At 44.3% G+C, this 22,068-nt stretch overlaps 1 protein-coding gene and 1 pseudogene across 1 annotated transcript; one reads left to right on the top strand and one right to left on the bottom strand.

The window, feature by feature from the left end:
• Window positions 1-5,524: 5,524 nt before the first annotated feature.
• LOC136471431 (uncharacterized) lies at window positions 5,525-10,071 on the bottom strand. The gene is made up of 5 exons (XM_066469162.1): window positions 9,823-10,071; window positions 8,504-9,379; window positions 7,558-7,758; window positions 7,272-7,467; window positions 5,525-6,201 (listed from the first exon to the last, which is right to left on the bottom strand). The coding sequence occupies exons 1-5, from the start codon at window positions 9,937-9,939 to the stop codon at window positions 6,020-6,022; spliced, it is 1,572 nt and encodes a 523-aa protein (XP_066325259.1). The 5' UTR covers window positions 9,940-10,071; the 3' UTR covers window positions 5,525-6,019.
• A 9,137-nt stretch (window positions 10,072-19,208) lies between these two features.
• Window positions 19,209-20,603, top strand: LOC136468773 (leucine-rich repeat receptor-like serine/threonine/tyrosine-protein kinase SOBIR1; annotated as a pseudogene).
• Window positions 20,604-22,068: the final 1,465 nt, after the last annotated feature.

The following is a 22,068-nucleotide window of genomic DNA, read 5'->3' as shown; positions in this document are numbered from 1 at the left end:
CAGTGAGATTGATGAAACCGATCTAGAGATCTAGAGACCGGTTATGCCTTGAGCCCGTTCTTTGCTTGATAAGCTCCCGAGCTTCTCTTGAGAAGACCCGTCGGGGAAGAGCACATGGAGGGTGTCCTAGGACCAGCCAAGCCACCTAGAACGCCATCCAATTTCGTCGGGAGACACGACAAATAACAGGGTAGAGAGAAAAAAGGGGTAAAGGGGTGTTGTAGATTGATTTTGATGACTGGAAGTTGAGATTCTCAACCAGCCGTGATCCTCTCTCATATATATATATATATATATATATATATATATATATATATATATATGGGGTGATCTTATTCTAGTAGAAAACAAGTTCAAATTGCAATCTCCTAATTTCCCACGTCCAAAACATGCCTACATTAAAACAGACTTAAGGTCAAACCGAGTCGTTTTGCATCAGGGGAGTCGGCTTAGCCGACTTTCATGGTTCCAGGACTATGCATGCCTAAAACCGACTTAGGCCCCGTTCGCTTCGCTGAAAAAATAAGCTGAAACACTGTTCCGACTGATTTGTTGTGAGAGAAAAACACTGTTCCAGCTGAAAAGACAAGTCGAAAAGTACGGATTATAAGACAAGCAAACAGGGCCTTAAGGTCAAACCAAGTTGGTTTCTAGTAGGGGAGTCGGGTTAGCCAACTTTCGTGGGCCTAGGATTGTGCCTCGGCCGGCACCAGGGGGAGTCAGGTTAGCCGACTCTGGCAGTCGGGCTGGCTCACCCCCTCCAATCAGCTTAGCCGACTGGCTCTGGCTCGCTTTCTTCTCCTCAAGTTTTCTCTACTATTTTGTCGTGCCAATTAACCTCTAACTTGTCCATGATGTTTGTAACTTGCCGGTGGTACACAAAATCACCTTTGGACATTTTTGAGTGTCAACATAGATATTGACGCCGACCTAATCTTTCGTTCTCAAATTCATTTTTCCTGTATTTTTTCATATTAGTATATATCAAAGTAGGAGACTTTGGCCGCCTCTCAAGGTGGCCACGTCGCCCCGAATTCCCTTAGCCGTCCGATTCTACGATCGATGGTACATATTGGCTCCACCGCTCGCTACAGTGCCTCGCCCCCGCTACGAAACCCTCGCCGTCTCTCCCCGACCCCGACGCCCTCCTCCTCTCTCTCTCTCTCTCTCTCTCTCTCTCTCTCTCTCTCTCGATCCATGCCACCATGGCGACGGTGCACGGAGCGCATGGGTGGGGCGGTGCAGCTGCGGTCGTCCTCCTCCTCCCCCCCCACACCCCCACGGCGTGCCCTCCCCCCCCTCTCTCCTCTCCACTCGCTACCTCTCTCCCCCGATGCGGCCAGGGCGACGACAGCCAGTGCGCGCAGCCGGGGCGACGCGGGCCGTCGCCGCCGCCGGCACTTCCGCGGGAGGCCTGGCCACTGGCCTCTACTGCTCGGCCGCTGCGCTGGTTAAGGTTCGCTCTCTCTCTTCCTCCCCCTCCCCTTCCCTCGCCGGCGCCAGGGACAGATGTCGATGTAGGCTTGTCGGCTCGGTCTTCCTTGCTAGCGGAGGCCCAAACCGACGGATCTGGTGGATCCGGTGCCTCCATGGCCGGACCCGTCTGTCCTCCCATTCGATCTGTGCAGGCAAGAACCTTCCGGAGGCCATGGCCGTTGGTGCCATGGTGGAGGACCATGGGCCAACGATGGCGCTGCCCACTGGCTCCGCGGCGGCGGCGCCCATCCTCCTCCTCCTCTGCCCTCCCTCCCCTTACTCTCCCTCTCTCCCCTTCCCTCCCGAGGTGGCGGTGAGCACGAGGCGATTGCTTTCTACACTTCGGCTGCAGTTGTCGTGAGCTCAGGATGGCACAGTGCCACCCGCCAAGCAAGCTGCAAGCCTCCTAAGAGCACACATGGTCTGAAACATTTGATTTGATACATTCATGTCTTAATTCGATGAAACTCAAATTTGATTTGATACTCAACATTTATCTAGATGTTTGAGTTGCTTTGTAGAATAATTTTCTCATTGATATATTTGTCTACAGATATAGTACCTTTTGTAGCTCAAGTTTCTAGCAGGAAGGTAGCACGATCTTGTGGATTATGAAACAATTATATTTATTTTAACAAGATATTAAACATTCTGTATAAATGAAGAAGGTAGGATGTTAAGATCTGGAAATAGTTAATTAGTTGCTTCTGTATGGATTTAGAATATTCAAGCAAGTTCAGATGCCTCATCACAATTCACAATTTAACTATTTTTATTTCAAAATTGTTTTTTCCCAGAGCTGTTGTATGTAAACTTACCACTAAATTTATGGCTGATGGCTTAAATGCAGAATTCATGGGTGTAGGCCACGAAGACGCAAATACACGGGTAAGGTAAATGGCATTTCCTTACTTCTTCCAATTTCTAATCTCTATGTGACTCTAGAGAAAAAAAACATCAATACTCATGGTTGATGGTTGGTGTGAAAACAGAAGCTTTAGAATATTTCTCATGCAGTATGAAGACCTGGAATAGTTTATTGCATTGACTTCTATGTTTTTGCTACAAAATGTGATCTACTACGTCAAGCATTTCATGTTTAGAATTCTGAATAGTTTTACCATATTAAATATAAAAAGAGCTCCAATCTTTCAGTTGTTGTGCATGACATATCTACATTAAACTCATAATATTGTTTTCATGTAAATATTAAACATATTTTTTACCTACGCCTTAACCAGGTGATTTGCTGGCACGCGCGCGTAATGGACTAGTTTGCTTCAAGTCTTACGGGTTGTTTCAGCTTTCAAGGACATGGCTATGCCTTTTCCTGGTACTGTATTGGAGGAGCAATGATAGTTGCCCACGACACGACACGCTCCAACATATACTCCCTCCGTTTTTTTCTTACATATCATATTAGCATTATCCTAAATCAAATATTTTTATCATTGACTATCAACTACAAAAATATATAAGTTAAAAAGATAAGATTTAGATTCACGACAAGAAATATCTTCACAATATATTCACGTGTTGTGAAACAACATAGAGTTTTAAAATTAAAATCAAATCAAATACATAAATATTTGACTTCGGACAATCCTAATAGGACACGTCAAAACGAAGTACCAGTATCATAACTAGGGATGAAAATAGGTGAAAAAAAATTCGTCTATCTACTTTTGTCTACGGAAACGAAAGAGGATTTTTACAGCCGTTTTGTTGTTTTGCCATTTTATGTAGGATGAACCCGTATTTATTCTGTTTTAATCCCATTTTCAATCTATATACATGTCCTTAGGTTATGTTAGTACATCTACTAAACCAACTATGAATGTTAATATGTTAACACACATGACATGCAAGTGAATATTAGACCGATGCTCTTATTACGTGTACTAGATATATGCCAGTGCGTTGCACGGGAGCCACGATTTTTTTCCCACACCTACGACAACGCACGTGATTTACGGTTTCGACGAACATATTATAAATCTTCAAAATTACATAGAAAATATAAAGCTTGTTTCATAATGTTTATCATACCTGTCGTGTACATTTAGTGATTTTACATATTAAGCTTGTTTCATAATGTTTATCATACATATCGTGTAGATTTAGTGGTTTTGCTTTTCCTAATACTTTTGTGACTTATTATTTGCATTTTGCAAGCTTAAGCTGTTTTGATCATTTTTGAAAAATAATAAAAAGCTAATAAATGATTTTGCACTGGGATCTCTAAACTATTTCTAGACCGTCGCTAGTTTTGATGAGATGTGGAGTGGGCCTATGTCGACCAAGCCGTTCTGCGACAGCTCGATGGGGACAGCCACGTGAATTTCCTTAGTGCCGATGTTGACGCCGCCCACGCCACGTTGAAGACCGATGGTAGGCTGCTGATTTTCGAAACGGGGGAGGCACTCGAGCTCACACGAAGATGTGGAGCTCTTTGGCGTCATAGTTGGGCACGGACATAGTAGTTATTAAGGCGGTAAGACGAGGTGTGGCGTCCGACTCCTTTCCAGACGCCTAGGCATTTAAGGCGCAAGGTGAGGCGACGTCATACAACTATCTTAATATATAATACCACTGAAAATCAAAAGCAAATCATACCATATAATACCATAACAAATAGTGCTGCTAGAGTAACAGGGCACAATATAAAGTAGCAAAATAACAAATCAGAAATCTCTCATCTCTCAATAGGAAGCAAATTAGACTATAGTGACATAACATAACTTAATTACTAGTACTGCTAGTACAAAATAAATATAAGTAGCATAAGTGCTGATCTAAAATCTCTAGTCAACAACTCAACATCATCTAGGCATGTCCATTCAAGCAGTCTCTCATCTAGGCATCACCTTCCGAGATGGATCAGTCTTCGAATCATAATCACTGGTGACGCAAGATGAACTTGCCATTGTGCTATCTGCTGTAAAATCAAAGATGGACTTATGCGTCCATAGCAGCCACAAATAGCAAGCAACCAGCAGAGCAGAGTAGAAGGAGCAGAGGAAAGAAAGAGCAAAGTGCATAACAAAGGCAACTACCCACACAGCAGAGCAGAGGAAGGAGAGGCAGAACAGAGGGAGGGAGGAAGACGGGAAGAGCAGACAAGGGGAGGAAGAGGGGGGAAAAGCACGCACCGAAGCTGTGACAAAGCCGCTGGCGGGCGGATCCGGTGGGGACTGGGGAGGCGACGGATGAAGCTGGGCAGACGGTGCCAGGCGGCTTCCAGGTGCTCGCTCTCGTCGCCCTCTTCTCTTCCCCTCTCTCCTCTCTTCCCTCTCCACCGAGCGAGCGCAATTTCCCGCGACTTCTAGGCGCGTGACTTCCCGCGAGTAGCGGGATATGGAGGCGCGGGCGCGATTTCCCCTCTCCAGCGCGCGCAATCCCCGCCTTTCCTGCACGCAATCCCTGGCTTCCTGCCCTACGTGTGTGATTTTCCCTCCCCCGCGCGCGGTTTTCCTCCTGCGCTCGCGCGGCGCGGTGTCCGCCTAGAGCAAGTCGACGCCATACGCAAGGATGTCGTGGCAAGCCCGACGCCTTGGTTCAAAAAACGCCCGGACGAAAACTATGGGCACGGGTACAGGTTTCGACAACCATGCCAAAGGTTGAGTCACAACTTACTACAAAAATATATCTATTTTGATTAGAGACGATTCTATTTCTATAAATGCAAATGCAGACGAGAACCCTAGTTAAATATCCATGTAGAGTTGAAACTGTTTTTGAAAATATTTGCTAAAGCCATTTCATTGCTAAAGCCATTTCATCCGGACATTGAAAAAGAGTGAAATGTCCATTGCTCCCTTTTTCCTTTTTTTCTTTTTTTCCTTTCTTATTTCTCTCCTCTCCCTATTCTGTCCTCCTTATTTCTTCACCGCACACTCAGGAGTCAGGACGCAAGCACGCCTCCTCGTATTCTCTCCTTCACAGCAGGATGGCATTACAAAATTACTGTACTTCCCGTGTACTCCATCCGTCCCCTAAATGTTAGTCGCCACTGATTTACATATCCAATAACTTTGACTCGATTTATAGAAAATACGTACAACATTTCTATCTCTAAATAAATTTATTAAAAAACTAGATTCAAATATCTATCTAATGATACTAATTATATATCATAATATTAATATTTTTTAATATATATTTAGTCAAATTTATTTCTCGGAAAACAAAAATGACAGACATTCAAGGACGGAGGGAAGTAATTCGAATCATACTCGTCAGACGTCAGGGTTGCCCGCAGGGCCGCACCCAGTTTCCCCAGAGTTGCGCAGAATGCACCCAACACTGACGAAAAAGAATAAACACCTTTTTTTTCACATCTTGATGCTATTGTCAATCCAATGTAAGTATGTACAGAGTGGTTTTGTTGATAGTATCCACTAAACACTGATGAAGGCATGGAGCCTTTGATGCGTTGAAGAATGGCCTTACTGTACAGTTGCGCAATTGCTTCCAACCAATTCGTGAAGGGCACAAATTCGAATGTATTTACAAGGTGAGGCAGGGTCTGCAAGAAAGAGGATTATTTTCCAATCTTGTCAAACAATTCTGACAGAGCTTTGTACAGAGGAGAGGCTGCAGGCGGCCTCGCCATTGATCCTAGAAGGATATCAGATGCCTTGATAGGACCTCCGTAAAATCGTGCGTTCTCAGTATCTCGAGTGGATACTATGCTGCCATTGAACGCACAGCCCACAAAGGCACCTAATATGGAAGAGTCAGCATACAAAATAAGTGGTTACATAAAAGAATGAGTGTATTTGTTAAAACTTAACCCACAAGTATTTGCAATGAATGATGCATCACTTCACTGTAATCTTAAAATGGGGCCAACAAACTACTGTTTCCTCAAGAGTTTCAACAATTCAGACTAACAATTGATTTCATAAAACAAAGTTGCTCTGTGATATGGCATGATTCACTGCTATAACAATTGACGCCATAAATATCTATCATGCATATTTTGGTTTCTGAAAGTATCTTCTGTACAGTTTATTTGGTCAACTTCACACCCCAATGGTTTCAGGACACGTCAACTTGGTCTTTTTTTTCCTTGTGTGACAGAAAATTGTGCTCCCAACTTCCTAAACCTTATCATATAAGGCCTTTAGTATAGCTAATGCACACATTACTACATTAGCCTTGTGAGACATGGCCATGTTAGTCTGTAACTTGGCCATCTGCTCATCTCTCTGGTGGGACGTATTTAAATGACTAACCACTCAAAAGATCAAACAAGAAAGATTTGTCAAAGCAAACTGGTCGGAGTGATCCTTTTCTGTGTGCAAACTAAGCAGCTCAAAACTTTGCAGATGTCATGCGCTTCTCTAGTTTGCAACAGAAAGAACATCTTAATTTCAATTTTTCAATAAAAAAACTTTGAATTGACTGGCATTCTAAACTACTCCCTCTGTTTCCAAAGTCAACCTTTCTATTTTTGACCATCAATTTCGATAAATTCATATGTTTAACATCATTAGATTTATGTTCTTAGATTCACCATGAGAAATAATTTTCATAATATATAATTTGCATGATGTTGAACTATACGAACTTATAAGAATTCATGGCCAAAGATAGAAATGTTTGATTTAGGATAAAGCTAGAATGGCAGCAAAATTGAAATGGAGTATTCATTATACCATCAGCAAAATAAATCAGTCTCATATATTGCCTCTAACTGTAAATAGTGTCTTGAAAATCTACTGAATTTCTGTACCGCTACGAACTCTTGGATGACAGTAATCTAAAGCTTGTAATAATTCGAAACATACCTTTGCTACAACTGTATGTATAACATGCGGCATAACCACCATCACCAGCACGAAAGTCAGCCTCAGCTGCACGTCCAACATGACCAGCAGAAGCACTAACACCAGCACCAACAGACAGATGTGCCTTCCCACTGAATGTTCTAATGGCATTCGTGTTCCTCAGAACAATAATAAAATCAGCTATCTCACCTCCAGCCTGTTGAAAGAGTCAAGCAGATATCTTATATGTTAGATGGTACTAGATTGATAACAAGAAGCCCTTCCATGTAAAAAAAGCTTGTATCACCTGAGCCCCATATCCAATACCACAGGTGGAGATTGCTGAAGGTGGCGACCAGGAGCCATCCACTCTTCGAGCAACAACCAGCCCAGTGCCAAGTTTGTATGTAACCATCATCCCAACCTTCACCACAGTAACTATAGCAAGACCTTTTGCTTGTCTAAGAATAGTATCAGGGATAGACTTCTCTGGTTTCAGTCCTCCCACCTGAAAAATACATGAATTTGTCTTTTTAATGGCTCAGAATAATTAACAGAACAATCAGCAGCCCCACAGACAGAGTAACATCATTTCCAGCATTTCATAAGAATACAATGACTAAGTCATTTCCAATAACAAAATTCCCTTGAACAACTAAGTTGAGCTTAAACAATCTAGAGTTACTAAAATGCAGATTGGTGAACTACAAGCAGTTATTTACTTAAGAAATTGATTTTGCCTATGCATTTTTTTTTCTTTTGCATAGGTTCATTTCAGTAATTAGACTAATCACATATCCAGATTACAACAACAACAACAACAACATAGCCTTTCAGTCCCAAGCAAGTTGGGGTAGGCTACATATCCAGATTACACTAGAAAAAATAATTCGCCTAGTGTTCCATGTCATCTTTTACCCACAACGACTCAATTGTCCAAACATTCATCCAACTAATTACTATACAAACAGAAAACAACCATATTTGATGACTTGTGAGACACATTTCCCTACAAGGTTTCTTGACATCAGTTTATCAACACCAGTGTAGGAAGACTAGATTTGTTGTAGTGTTATGAAGATATTAGTATTTGCCTATTTGGTGCAAAAAATTGGTCAACACTAGTCTTTAACACAATAACACTTGATAAGAATACCGAAGACTACATGACAACTAAAGTAGCCGAAAAGAAGACAACGAGAAAAGGTATCGTAATAGAAGTAGTCAATACTTAAGGAGAAAAAAAGGCATACCTTACAGTAGCTACGTAAAGAATTTGCAGCCTTGTATATCTCATATTCCATTGTGTGTGCCCAAGGGAAATTCAGCCATGACCTCAGGGTACTCAGGTCTGTGACATCCCGAGTTGGAAGTTGTGAGGCCCGACTGATCTGATTCATCAATTGAGGTTGGATACTCTCTAGACGTACTCCGCAGACATCACAAACCCTCTGAGGTTCTGCAGTCATAAATTTTGGAGGCATCAAGCTTCTACCCTTTGAACAACCATTACAGAATACTCCACCACAGAAACGACAATGATGACGAGACCGCATTATTGGATGAAATCGCACGCCGCAGAGCATGCAAGAGGTAGCAGCACTGTCAGGCAACCACTTAGTTGGCTCTGTCTCAAGAAGCTCGTTCGCAATACCAGCGTTTGCATCCGCAAGTGTTTGTGCCATATCCTTCCAAGCCTCTTGGAGAAAGAAGTTGGACACCACCGACATCCCACGTCTCCCAAAGTCATATGTTGTGGCAGATACCACCTTATCTTTTGCCGCGACAACCATATCAGCAAACACATCCCACATTGTCATCTCATAGTTCTCTTCATCCAGCTCCCAGTTGAACTCTTCTTCCGGGAAGTACCCGCCATTGCAACCAAACCCCCTGTGCCACTCCTCACGGGCCTGCGCTGTCATTGGCGGGACAGAAACAGGGACCCAGATGCCAGTATGCTCATGAAGCGGGTTAATGCCATTTACAGGTTCTGTCTCTACGGAAGTTTCAGTTGTTTCAGTGTTGCATCCGTTAGCAATGGGAATGCAATTAGTATCAAGGCTGTTGGCCATGCTGTTTTTGGCTGGTGGCTCGTCTGCCTCCTCTTGGTCAAATATGTGGAGTCCCTATATCAGGAAAGAAAGCAAAATTGAGTTATGGCACAAACTCAGCCTGGGAAAGTTGAATGATTGATTGTATGTACTGTAAGACTTGAACTCAAGCCATAGAAAGACCATAACTGGTCCACTCCTATCAACAAGGCTCTAGCCACATGCTTAAGACAAAACCTAGCAAAGCAATTTTGTATTTTTTAACCCAGCACAAGCCACACGCGCCCTTGAATACTAAACTTTTCGCTCATCGCTTAGCCCTAATAATCAATTCGAGCTACTAAATTCGCGCCAAGCAGCGCGCCACATGCTCCCGAAATTCCCCAATTTACGCATCGAACGAATCAATCTACAGTTCTCCACGCTCCTAAGCAAGACCAACTCAGCTGAAGGACGCGTACACGCAACCAGACTTATCAGGGACGAAACAGGCAGAGAGAACGGAGGGGGGAACTCACCGCCAAGCCTTCGACGCGGCCGCCGCCGTCGTCGTTGTCGTCGTCGTCCCACCTCACCGGCGAGTCACCAGCGCCGACCCCGCCGGAGCAGCCGCCCGCGGGCCGCTGCGGGTCCATCGGGCGGTGTAGCCGCTCGGTCGGTTCGATTCGCCGGCGATCAGGCGGCGCAATCCGGGAATCTTGCTTCTGTTTCTGGTAAAGGAGGCGCCTTTTTCTGTTGCCGCGGATTGTAGTTTGGGACGGAGTCGATTGGAGAGTTGGAGGGAGGGGATGGATGCGGAGGTGGAGAGCAAGACGACAGACGACAGAACGAGTTGAGCAGAGTTTTCCCGGAATTAATAATTGGAAAAAAAATCGTGGTTCCGTTTACGTTAATGACACGTTGGCCCAACAGTGAACGAAGTAAACGTAGTTGTGAGTGGGCGCACATGGGATTTTGGGCTGAGTTTCTTTTGCTAAATATATAACCGGGCTGGGCCTTATGCATGGACTTGGGCCTTTCGCTAATAGATCTGCATCTGCTGATAGCTGTACGGCTACAGCTCTACAATCACCTACCTATATATGTACTCCGCATGCTTATGATATCCATCCGTCTGTTCGTTTGTTGGTATTAGCCAGAGCTTATCAGTCAGTTAATAGTATTTTATTCTCACAACAAATCAACGTCAATCGAGCTTATCAGTCTAAAAAACCAACCAGCGAATAGACTCATCGTTAGTTAGTACCGTATATTGTTTTCATAGCGGTACGGAAGTAGGCTCAAATAAGTCGTCAGAAGCCGTGCATCAGAGTTGGGGTAGAGGTGAACAAGCTTTGAGCCAGCATTGACAACTGACGACCTAGAGTTGCACCGCGCTTTGGTTGGCGGGAGGTTAAAGGAATGTTGGTGTGTCTTAGCCCATTCCAATTCCAATCCCAAATCGTACAATGCGTCGGCTCGCCACACCTCTTCTTCCAACTCTTTTTTTTATGTCAAAGTTGATCTTGTTGGGTGAGAATTTAAGTGTTCTTGCTCTTTTGATAGTATAAGCAGAGATGAAATTAGCCTCGTCAATGCATTGATTAGTTAACCTGACCCAGGAGAGCAAGCCCGATAGACTATAGAGGCTGTCCTCAAATCGAAAATGTCTATGGATCAACCCAATCATCACAAAACCTTTTTATTCTTAATTATTTTTTCAAACAAGTACGGTTGGTGATGGCTTATAAGCACATCTATGCTTGAAAGCGAGGAGAGAAATATTTTGGAAGTGAAAATTGTTAAATTGTATTCATGGTTCATTTGTAAACTTATTTATTAGATACGCTCTCTGTTCCAAAATAAGTGTCGTTATGGTATTTGTGCCGGTCAATCTTTCTCAAGTTTGACTAGATTTGTAGAAAATGTTAGCAGTATTTGTATCTTAAAATAAGTTTATTATGAAAATAGATCCAACGATCTATGTGATGATACTAGTTATGTATTATAAATATTAATATTTTTTGTATATATTTGGTCAAAGTTAAAAGCGTTTGACTTCTCGGGAAACAAGAACGACATTTATTTTAGGACAGATAGAGTATACTATAAAAATGGACGTACCCAGTGCAGAGAGCTCCTATTCTGTGCGGGGTTTGGGGAAGAGTGTCAGTGGCCAGCCTTACCCAGCATACTATAAAAAGGGGCGTACCCAGTGCAGAGAGCTCCCGCTCTGTGCAGGGTCTAGGGAAGAGTGTCAGTGGCGAGCCTTACCCTTGCCTGTGCAATGCGAGGAGACCGCGACTCGAACCCGGGACCTTCTGGTCACATGCGGTAAGACTCTACCGCTTGCACCAGGCCCGTCCTTCAGAGAGTATACCATATTGCATAATAATCATATGTGTTGTCATATTACTTTTTATTTTGTATCCCTTCTTTCTGTAAGTTTTAAAAATAGTTGTGGACTATGATGGCATTTTGCTTGCTTGTTAAACCGGTGAGATCATAGCCTTTAGCTAATATGGGGGAGATGTGACCTCCGATTTGGCCCTTACCACGGGCCAGATCCAAGGTCAGGCCTGGATCAACCTAGTCCTAGGCCTAGTTAGTAGCAATTTGGCCCGGCCTATGTTTCTTCTAATTATTCATTCTTAGGTATCATCATGCTGACTCATGAGATAAATAAATCAGGGAAGTGACTACCTATCATTCGGCTGAATTCTGTTTGTGTTTCAGTCGATTTTTTTGTCAACCATTCAGAACATGACGCATGCACGTAGAGCCGATAAGTACGAATATTTTTCCGATCGGCAAAGACAAATTCTAAAAACAGACGTCAACTAAAAAAGAGCCGTACGACATAGGAGACCAAAACCCGTTATCGTAGTGGGCCAAGATGTAAAAATCCAATAACAGACCATCCTTGAAGGGCAAGAAAGAAATACACCTGAACGAAGGGGGGAGAATCCAGAAAAATATCTATAACGTCAGATCAGAAAGCGGAGAAGGGGACAGATGAGGACGAAAGGGAAAGCAAAACCAAAACCAGAAGAACATGCGGATCAAGACGATGAATCAACTGAAAATAAGGTTTACTTATACTATTTCATCACTATCTGCTATCCCCAATCTTTGGACTTGAAAACTACATTTCATCAATCATGCTTACAATTTTGGGGATCAAGTACAGACTCCTAGTAAATCAAATGAACCACCAACAAATCTGCAAAAAAACATTATATTGGCTGAAGCTCCTCTAGAATGGCATCCCCACAGGGACATCTGTTTTATCATGGCGCCACCTCTCCACCGCTGCATCACCGCATGGGAAGGTTGTTGGCGTGCAAAAGTGTGGCCAAAAGTCAGTCAGACCTCAGCTTCTCAGCGACCTCCATGGGGGGGGGGGGCGTACCCAGTGCAGAGAGCTCCCGCTCTGTGCGGGGTCTGGGGAAGGGTGTTAGTAGCAAGCCTTACCCTCGCCTGTGCAATGCGAGGAGACCGCGACTCGAACCCGGGACCTTCCGGTCACAGGCGGTAAGACTCTACCGCTTGCACCAGGCCCGCCCTTCCTCAGCGACCTCCATGAAGTTTGTAAATTCGGTGCCACTGAATTCTGTGAAGATTCCAATCTATAAATTGCAATTATTATGTACAGTCAGTTGTCAGCTCAAAAGGATCACTTGTCCTGCCCATCATAATACAGATTAAGTAACTACTGAATAAAAACAGGTGAAAATTTTGAACTGGAAGCTTACAATGTAGATCTTCTTGTCATCGAAATGGGTCGCAACATCTTCTGGAGACTTTAGCTCCTTGGACGCAGGGCCAACCTGCTTCCTCAAGTAATCCACAATGCTATCAGCCTCCCTAGGGCCCTTGTATTCCTGAATGTTCTTCCCCTGGTTCCTGAAGATCATGATGGTTAGGAACCCTTGGATCTCGTACTTGGTAGCAAGCGGCTTGTTCTTCTCCTCGTTAGCATCAGCCTTAGCGAGAACAATCGGTGGGTCATGCTTGCTAAGTGCCTGGGCCGCCTTAGCATACTGAATCATCAAAGAAAACGCAGCTTAGCATATGAGATCAAACCAATCAGAACACAGCCCTTCTGTAAGTAAAGGGAGTGACCACGGGATAGGAGAAGCATTACATGTGGAGCAAGGTTCTTGCAGTGCACCTGCAAATTCGATTCGACCACATTAGATATAACAATTAATAGAGACCATGTAACGATAGCATCAGTAAAAACACAGAAGTAACAAATCAGTAAGGTTGCAACTTGCAAGTGTGCCCCAACAGTAATCACACAGAAGCAACAGCACATCAGTATAGTTGCAAGTGCGGGCCTAATATTGTACATGTGACAAGAAAAAAAAAAGCATCACACAGACGTCAAAATCAAGCATACCAACCGCAGAAAACGAACAAGATATTAAACCGAAATATAATTTGTCACATGGTCACACAGGTATACCTAGAGATCTATGTTTGAATAGAAGTACTTGGAAAGCAGCTATTGAAGTGCCTGAACCGTGACTTGGGGCTCTTGGTGGGTTTCGACTCTAGCCTACCCAACTTGCTTGGGACTGAAAGGCTATTATATTGTTGTTGTTGTTGTACATGGTCACACAGATATAAAGTAGCACTGTACTTAAACTGCACAACACTGAAGACTTCGATTCAAATATTTTTAGATTTAGATATTAGGTGTATGAGTAAAATGTAATTCTAAAAATGCTAAATGGGCAAGCCTAGTTCAAGAAACTAGATTAAAACTCACAAAAAACTGAGCCAATAATTGAATACCCAACACTCAAGGTCTCATATATACAAGCAGAAGTGGAAACTCTTTAATAATATATAGTACCCAGAGGAGAACAAAATCACATTACTAAAATAAAACACTTCAGGCATCAGCGCAACATCATGCTAGGAGGAGCAAGCTCAAGTCGATGGATGCATGCCCTGAAAATAAATTCTACTCGATTTGAGGTTCAGAGTTCCATTTTTCCCTTCAAGGTTCAGTGTTTCAGACCTTTTCTACATTCTGCTGCGTGAATGCATCTTATCTGGTAGAGTACCAAAATTACAATATAAGCTTCAGGAACCATGTGGCACAACAAATACGAGTACAACCTAATTGTGATGCACAAGAACATATCACTCCAATGGATTAACCATCACTCATTATACTGAAACTAATAGGAACATTTATACTGAGAAAACAGACACTCGGAAAACATAACAACTGAAACTAAAGAAGATGTACGTGTAGATGATGAGCAGGCCTTAACAAGTATTCCTATCGCGCTCGTGCGTGCTCTATAGAGAAGGACGCACGCACGCTAGCCTCTGCGGAGTGCAGACTGCGGTACGGGGTTGCAGCGACAGCATGTCTTCCTGCTCGCCAACGGCCAAACAGCCCTAGAGAGATGGGCCTACCCCACTAAACGAGGTGCAAAAAGCCGCCGCTACCCCACCACGTCTTGCAGAATGGATTCTAGCAGTAGCTCACGCTCACTGCAAGCTGACGGAGGCGCGAGATGGGGCTACGTGAATCATATAACATTACAAAAAAAACTTGCTCAGAAACTGAAACTGAAGAAAAAAATACTAAAACTGAACCACAGACAAAACAAACAAATCAAACTGACCCTATTGGAAATCAAACTCACGCTTATCCAAAGTCAAGAAAAACACAAAGTCCATCATGCTTGATAATATAGTTATGTATCTAACAGTTCGGGGTTCTCAATATCTCTGAATGCATCATTGTCAGAGGTGGCATCAGACTGCATAAACCCAAATGCACATGCCTGAATGCATCAGTCTGGCAGTATAAACCCAATTGTCATTTAGACTAACATTTGGCAGGGATGTATTTTCATTTATACTGCATAAACCCAATATTTTAACTTGTGAAATTTTCATGATGCTGCTCCTTCTATTCACTACCTCCGTTGCTTGCTTATGAATCATGGGAGATAGATATCCCCAGACAAGTGAAAGAGGAACCTAAATGAATGGTAAGAAGACGAAGCAAGCAGACCTGCAATGTGAAGAGACGGTCGTCGATCTGGACCTCCTTGGTGACAAAATACACATTGATGGTGGCCTGGTTGCTGAACTTGTTGTTGACGTAACTGCACGCACCAAACCGAGGAATCGGTCCCTGATCAGTACTGAAAATTGGAAAACGGAAACCTGGACTGAAAATTAAATATTCTGGACTGAAAATTAAATTGAAATCTGAACCAAAAAACATGCACACAAGAAATTAATATTCAAGACTTAAACTGAAAATAGGCTACACTGAAATTAAACTGAACTTGTTGGACTTCAACTGAACTTAAACTAAAAATGGGTCATAAATAATTTAACCTGAAATTGAACTGAAACTAAAGTAAAACTGAAAATAAATTCTACTGGAATTGAACTGAACTTTCTAATCCTTTGACAATGGATGTCGTCACTAGGTACCCTGAAACCTAAACTAAGACTGAAAAAAAACTAAAATAAAACTAGAGTAAACTAATAACTCAACTGAAAGTCTCAGGTAATAACCAGTGAGACATGGATCTGCAACTAAGCTACAGCTACCCATACGCTAATGGGCCAAGCATCCATGAAGCTGAAGCTAAAAAAGGAAACTAATAGAAGGAACTAACAGCCATAAAAAAAACAAGCACAACAGGCAAGCATGCAATGAATTATAAATGTAGATTGCTGTATCAAGAAAGTTACATTGCACAGGGAATGAAAAAACACACTCACCTCAGTCAGCTACTACTATGAATCTTCTCTAACTCACTGAACCACTGTCATCCTAATGTACTTATGAACAAAACTTAAACAAAAATTCAGCTTGTGGGAGCAAAATATGGCTAATTTATGGCAATGAACTAGACAGAGAGAGGCAACATGCCACTTTGTACTAGGGACAAAATGAAAAGAACAAAGTAAAACTGCGGCTGAACAAAATATATATGATGCACTGGCGCTACAAAAAATAAGTAACATACAAAATAGTAGTATCAATTGCTAAATACTACTATATAAGCCATATCCACAAATTTAATCCAATGAAATGAAAGATAAAAGCAAATACTCATCATGGTTCTCAACATTTAGCAGCAGTATAGCGGCAATGAATTATTTGTCAATATAATGCATAGGTAGCTAATCACACACACAAAGCACACCACACAGGAGCACAACACCAGCAACGAGAGACTGCATGAGGAGAGGATCTCAAGCAAGCAGAGGTGTATGCCAACCCAGAACCACTAGTTGATGATCCGCAAGCTCATGCTGCTACTAAAGCTAATGACCGATGATTTCCTCTCCTTGTATATTTATTCATCCTCTCACACACGTACAATCACAGCAAAGTCTCGCTCATGAAATGCAATGGATCGGATAGCAGCGCAGATGCCGAGCACACACAATTAAACCAACATCTCTGGCACACGAAAAATCAAGCAAAAGCAGCAGACGAGTGCCAAACATAAAACACTAAAACTCAATAACCTGAAATACTGAATCAGGATGGGTTCAGTAACTACAACTGAAACTAGAATACCGAAAAAAATCCAACCCACCGTGAACACTAAAAACACTACAGATCCGAGCTAAGTGGACACTAAAAACAACATAGATCCACAGTAACTTAGAGCACAACACATCAAGAATAATAATATGCAGAAACAACTGTCTGATTGATAGACGACTGAATAAATTTAAGAAAACATTGCCTGCACATGGAAAACCAAAACCGTTCAGAAAACAAAAAAGGAAGCAAACTACAAGCACATAGGATTCAGGTAGGGGGAAGAGTACCTGCGCTGCGAAAACAAAAGCACAAACGAACTCTCAAACAACGGCGCGGGTTGGAGGAGGCAAACCAGATCTTCCACCGGACGATTTGGGGAAGGAGATGAATCGACAGACACCAAAACCAAAACCGATGATAAATCGATTCAGAGGATAGGGGAGAGGCGCTACAGCATAGGCACTACCCCACGGCTATAGCCAAAAGCAGCGCATCCCATCCGCTTCTGGAAGATGAACAGGAAGCCCAAGGAGGGAGAACGACGGGAGTGGGATGGATACTTGCATAGAGGAAGAGAGAGAAATGAATAAAATAACACGGGTAGCAAACGAAAAGAGTCCGCGGCAGCGGCGGAAACGCAATAGGCGCGCAGTTCGAAAATTTTGGGGACACAAAGCCTTGTACAATAATCGGACTCAACGAGAAACTAGCCCACGGAGACAAACCAGCCCACAAAATACACAAAAGCCCTGTTCGGCTTACCTCATATTTGGTTTGTTCGGGTTTTTTTTTTCAGTCGGCAGTATTTTTTTCTCACAACAATTCAGCCAGAACAGTGTTTTTCAGTCAGTTTCAGTCAAGTTTTAGACCAGCGAACGGGGGCAAAACAAAAAAAACAGCCGATAAACGGTTAGAAATTCCGTAAATCAGAGAAGTCACAAACTACAGGTGAGGTAAAGGCTCGCATTAGTCTATATCAGCAGCTGAGTTCAACCTGAATACAACCGTACATTGGACATCCTATTCCAAATGCACAATTCGAAATACTTCTGCCGTTGACAACAATAACCGTCCCAAAAAAATTGATTTCCAGCGACGTTGAATAATGTCAATTGTCCCAGAAAATCGGTTTATTGGGGTGGTCAACAACATCAATTGCTCGTGGACATCTTTCAAGGACAACTATGGTTACTGACTTGAAATCTATTTCTAGGGGTTGTTGCATACCTGTCCATACATATTGCTTATTTCTAGAGGTACTGTTCTTCATTTAACGGTTTTTTCTCTTTTATTTTCTTGCTGGAAAATACGGAAATGAATAATCAAAATAAAAGGGAAGAAGAGAGCTAACCGGCTAGGCCACTCATCAAGGCCCAAAAGGTCGAGTAGCCCAGCCGGCCAGCTGCTTACTTTATTCTACTAGTATATTGTTCGTGCTAACGCTATGATGCCGTCTAGAAAAAATAAATCATAAAGCTAAAATAAATCTTAACTAACAAAATAAATCAACTGATGAAATAAACAGAGAGCATCATAAAAAAGAATAGCAAAATCCCATTAATATCTTGTTTCATTGCTTCAAAGACTTTTTTTATTATATAAAACATGAAACTACATATACATATTGAAAGAAAAGTGTCCCATGAAACTACGTTCCTACAGCTCGTCAGGGCAAAGCTGTTTCTACGTGAGCGCACACACAGTTCAGCACTCAGTACAATACATTTCCCTGAATTCAGTTCGAACTCCAGTAGATTGCCATAACAACACACTGCGGAAAGAAACAGGCGCGATCTGATCCGCCATCGGAGGGAGTCTGAAGGTGAAGATGGACAGGGAAGCTGGTCCATCAGACGGCCACACCTGCATGTCACGCGCACCACCACCTTAGGCACCCGATAAGGTCACGCTGGACACTTCCACCTCTCACTTCTTAACATTCAGTTTTGAGTTAAATGCACCAGAGGTCCATTAACGTGTGAGGATGTTTCAGTTAGGTCCATCAATTTTCAAAGTGGTTTTTTAGGTCCATAAATTTTGTACGTCGTATCACCTAGGTCCATACCTCTCCACGTTGGCTTATCGTGCTGACGTGGCATGATGCCGTCGCCATGCAGGTCAGCCGCAGCCCCGCGAGCAGAAGCCGGTGGATGGCGCGGCGCCACCCCACTTTGGAAGCTTTTATCTCTCCAACCAGGCCGAATTAGACGTTGGCACTTTAAGGAAAGTTGGAGATCTCGCGTAGCTCTACAAAATTTGTTACTACCTCTTGTGCCAAAACTAAACGGATTCGAAGTTAAGAGGGGATAAAGATTGATGTTTCCATGTATTTTTGCGGTAGTATTGCATGAATACCGAGCACGGCCTTGACGACGGCGGCTGCGGCTGCGACCTCACGTGCACCACCGCCGGACCACGGTGCCGCACCGGTACGTCCTCGCGGAGAAGAGCAGCCCGACCGGCAGCCCCAAGAACCGCATCATCTCCCCTACGACGGCCAACAACGCCAGCGCCGGCGCCTCCGGTCGGCTCGCAGACTGATGGCCGGCACCACCACCGCAGCCACAAGCAACGGGTGCGCAACTGGATCATCGGCTTCGTGGTGGGTTCCTTGGCGGGCGTCATCTCTGGGCTGGTGCTGTTCCGGCTGGCGCTCAACTGCATCCGCGGGCGGTACCGGTCGCGGTCGGGCGTGATGATCTTCACCCCGAAGCTGATCCGGCGTCTCGAGCACCTGGCGTTCCTAGAGAAGGACGGGCTGGCGTCCCTAGACGTCATCGGGCGCGGCGGGTGTGGGGAGGTGTACAAGGCGCAGCTGCCCGTGGAGCGGGAGGGCGACGAGCCCCGGTTCATCGCCATCAAGAAGATCAAGAAGCACGGCGGCGACGCGTCGGCCAACAACAACCTGAGCGACGAGGAGAGCCGGCAGCTGGACAAGCGGTCACGGCAGATCTAGTCGGAGATCCGGACGGTGGGCCACATCCGCCGCCGCAACCTGCTGCCGCTAGCGGCGCACGTGCCGCGCTCGGACTGCCACTACCTGGTGTACGAGTACATGAAGAACGGCAGCCTGCACCACGCGCTGAAAGCCGGCACACACATAGAGATCCACGGCGCCGAGGACGGCAACAGCAGCACCGGAGGCACCAGCACCGCTGCCGGTGGTCTGTCGTGGCCCGCGCGTCTCCGCGTGGCGGTGGGCGTGGCGGCGGGGCTAGAGTACCTGCACGTCTCCCACCAGCCGCAGATCATCCACTGCGACCTGAAGCCCGCCAACATCCTGCTGGACGACGACCTGGAGCCCCGCATCGTGGACTTCGGGCTGGCCAAGGCGATGCCGAACTCGCACACGCACGTGACGGCGTCCAACGTGGCCGGCACGCTGGGTACATCGCGCCGGAGTACAACCAGACGGTGAAGTTCACGGCCAAGTGCGACGTGTACAGCTTCGGGGTCATCCTGGCGGTGCTGGCCACGAGAAAGGAGCCGTCTGACAAGTTCTTCACTGAGACGGAGGAGGTGGTCGGCCTCGTCAAGTGGTTGCGCCACGTCATGGAGAGCGGGGAGCACGCGCAGGCCATCGACCCAGCCATCGCCGGCGCCGGCCACGACGAGCAGATCCTGCTGCTGCTGCGCATCGCCTTGTTCTGCACCAAGGACGACCCCAAGGAGCGGCCCTCCGCCAAGGACGTCCGCTGCATGCTGTCGCAGATCAACACCTAGACAGAGCTGAATCAGAGATCAATCACTACATACAAACTTAGTTTCAAATAAATTCTCTCTGGATTTTGGACAACATCATCGGCGACGGCAGCTTCGGCGACGGCATCATCGACGACGACAGGAGCAGGACCAGCAGCAGGTCACAGCTGCAGCCGCCATCGTCCCTGAGGCCACGCTCTGTATTCATGCAATACTACCGCAAAAATATACGGAAACATCAATCTTTGTCCCCTCTTAACTCCGAATCCGTTTAGTTTTGGCCCAAGAGTTAGTAACAAATGTTGTAGAGCTACGCGAGATCTTCAACTTTGCTTAAAGTGCCAAAGTCTAATTCGGCCTGGTTGAAGACACTACGGGAAACACGTGATTTGCCGAGTGCAAAAATATTTGCCGAGTGCCAAATTTCGGGCACTCGGCAAAGACCTGCTTTGCCGAGCGCCGCACTCGGCAAAATATGACACTCGGCAAAGAGGCCTTTGCCGAGTGCCTGGTACTCGGCAAAGACCTGCACTTGGCAAAGGCTATCTTTGCCGAGTGCCTGGCACTCGGCAAAGGCAAACACTCGGCAAAGATTGGTAGGGGCTTAACGGCATCCAGCGGCGTCCTCTTTGCCGAGTGCCTCCCGTTTGGCACTCGATAAAGAATTTATTTTGCCGAGCGCCAAAACTTGGCACTCGGCAAAATAATTTTTTTGGTTTGTGCCACCAATTTTTTTTGAAGCTTTAGTACACTACCACAAACAACATGTTTAAATTTGGGACATTTTCATTGCCTTTTGGCATATTTCTATAGTTTATTTTGTTTTGTTGAATTTTTCCAGAAAATGTAAGTTTGAACTGCAGGTGCATCGAATAATGAATTACATTCGTTCAAAAAATGTTATCCTTGTTTCTTAGTGTAAATTTAGGCTAAATCCAAGAACTGTCTCGAAATTTCGATCAACGTGCTCACGGGGCAACGCCGCCAACTTGCGTGGGAGTGGTTTTTTAATTGTATAAAAATGCGAACGAATTCCGAAAATCATGAAACTTGTCGAGTTGTCGCCGTATCGTATGCGTATGCCGTGGAAAAATTTTAAAAAAGTTTCGAGCACGTTGTCACGTACGATGCTCACAAATCAGGACATCTCCACATGTGATCAGAGATGTCCTGGTTTGTGAGCATCGTACGTGACAACGTGCTCGAAATTTTTCATTTTTTTTCCACGGCATACGCATACGATATGGCGACAACTCGACAAGTTTCATGATTTTCGAAATTCGTTCGCATTTTATACAATTAAAAAACCACTCCCACGCAAGTTGGCGGCGTTGCCCCGTGAGCACGTTGATCGAAATTTCGAGACAGTTCCTGGATTTAGCCTAAATTTACACTAAGAAACAAGGATAACATTTTTTGAACGAATGTAATCCATTATTTGATGCACCTACAGTTCAAACTTACATTTTGGAAAAATTCAACAAAACAAAATAAACTATAGAAATATGCCAAAAGGCAATGAAAATGTCACAAA

This window comes from Miscanthus floridulus, chromosome 8, assembly GCF_019320115.1.
Source record: "Miscanthus floridulus cultivar M001 chromosome 8, ASM1932011v1, whole genome shotgun sequence".
Lineage (NCBI taxonomy): Eukaryota > Viridiplantae > Streptophyta > Magnoliopsida > Poales > Poaceae > Miscanthus > Miscanthus floridulus.
This window is presented reverse-complemented; position numbering and strand designations above follow the sequence as displayed.

Coding starts and splice junctions, on each gene's coding strand:
- LOC136471431 (XM_066469162.1), bottom strand. CDS start 9,939: ATGGACCCGCAGCGGCCCGCGGGCGGCTGCTCCGGCGGGGTCGGCGCT. Junction 9,380..9,822: donor GCCGCGTCGAAGGCTTGGCG/GTGAGTTCCCCC, acceptor TTCCTGATATAG/GGACTCCACATATTTGACCA. Junction 7,468..7,557: donor GTATTGGATATGGGGCTCAG/GTGATACAAGCT, acceptor CTCTTTCAACAG/GCTGGAGGTGAGATAGCTGA.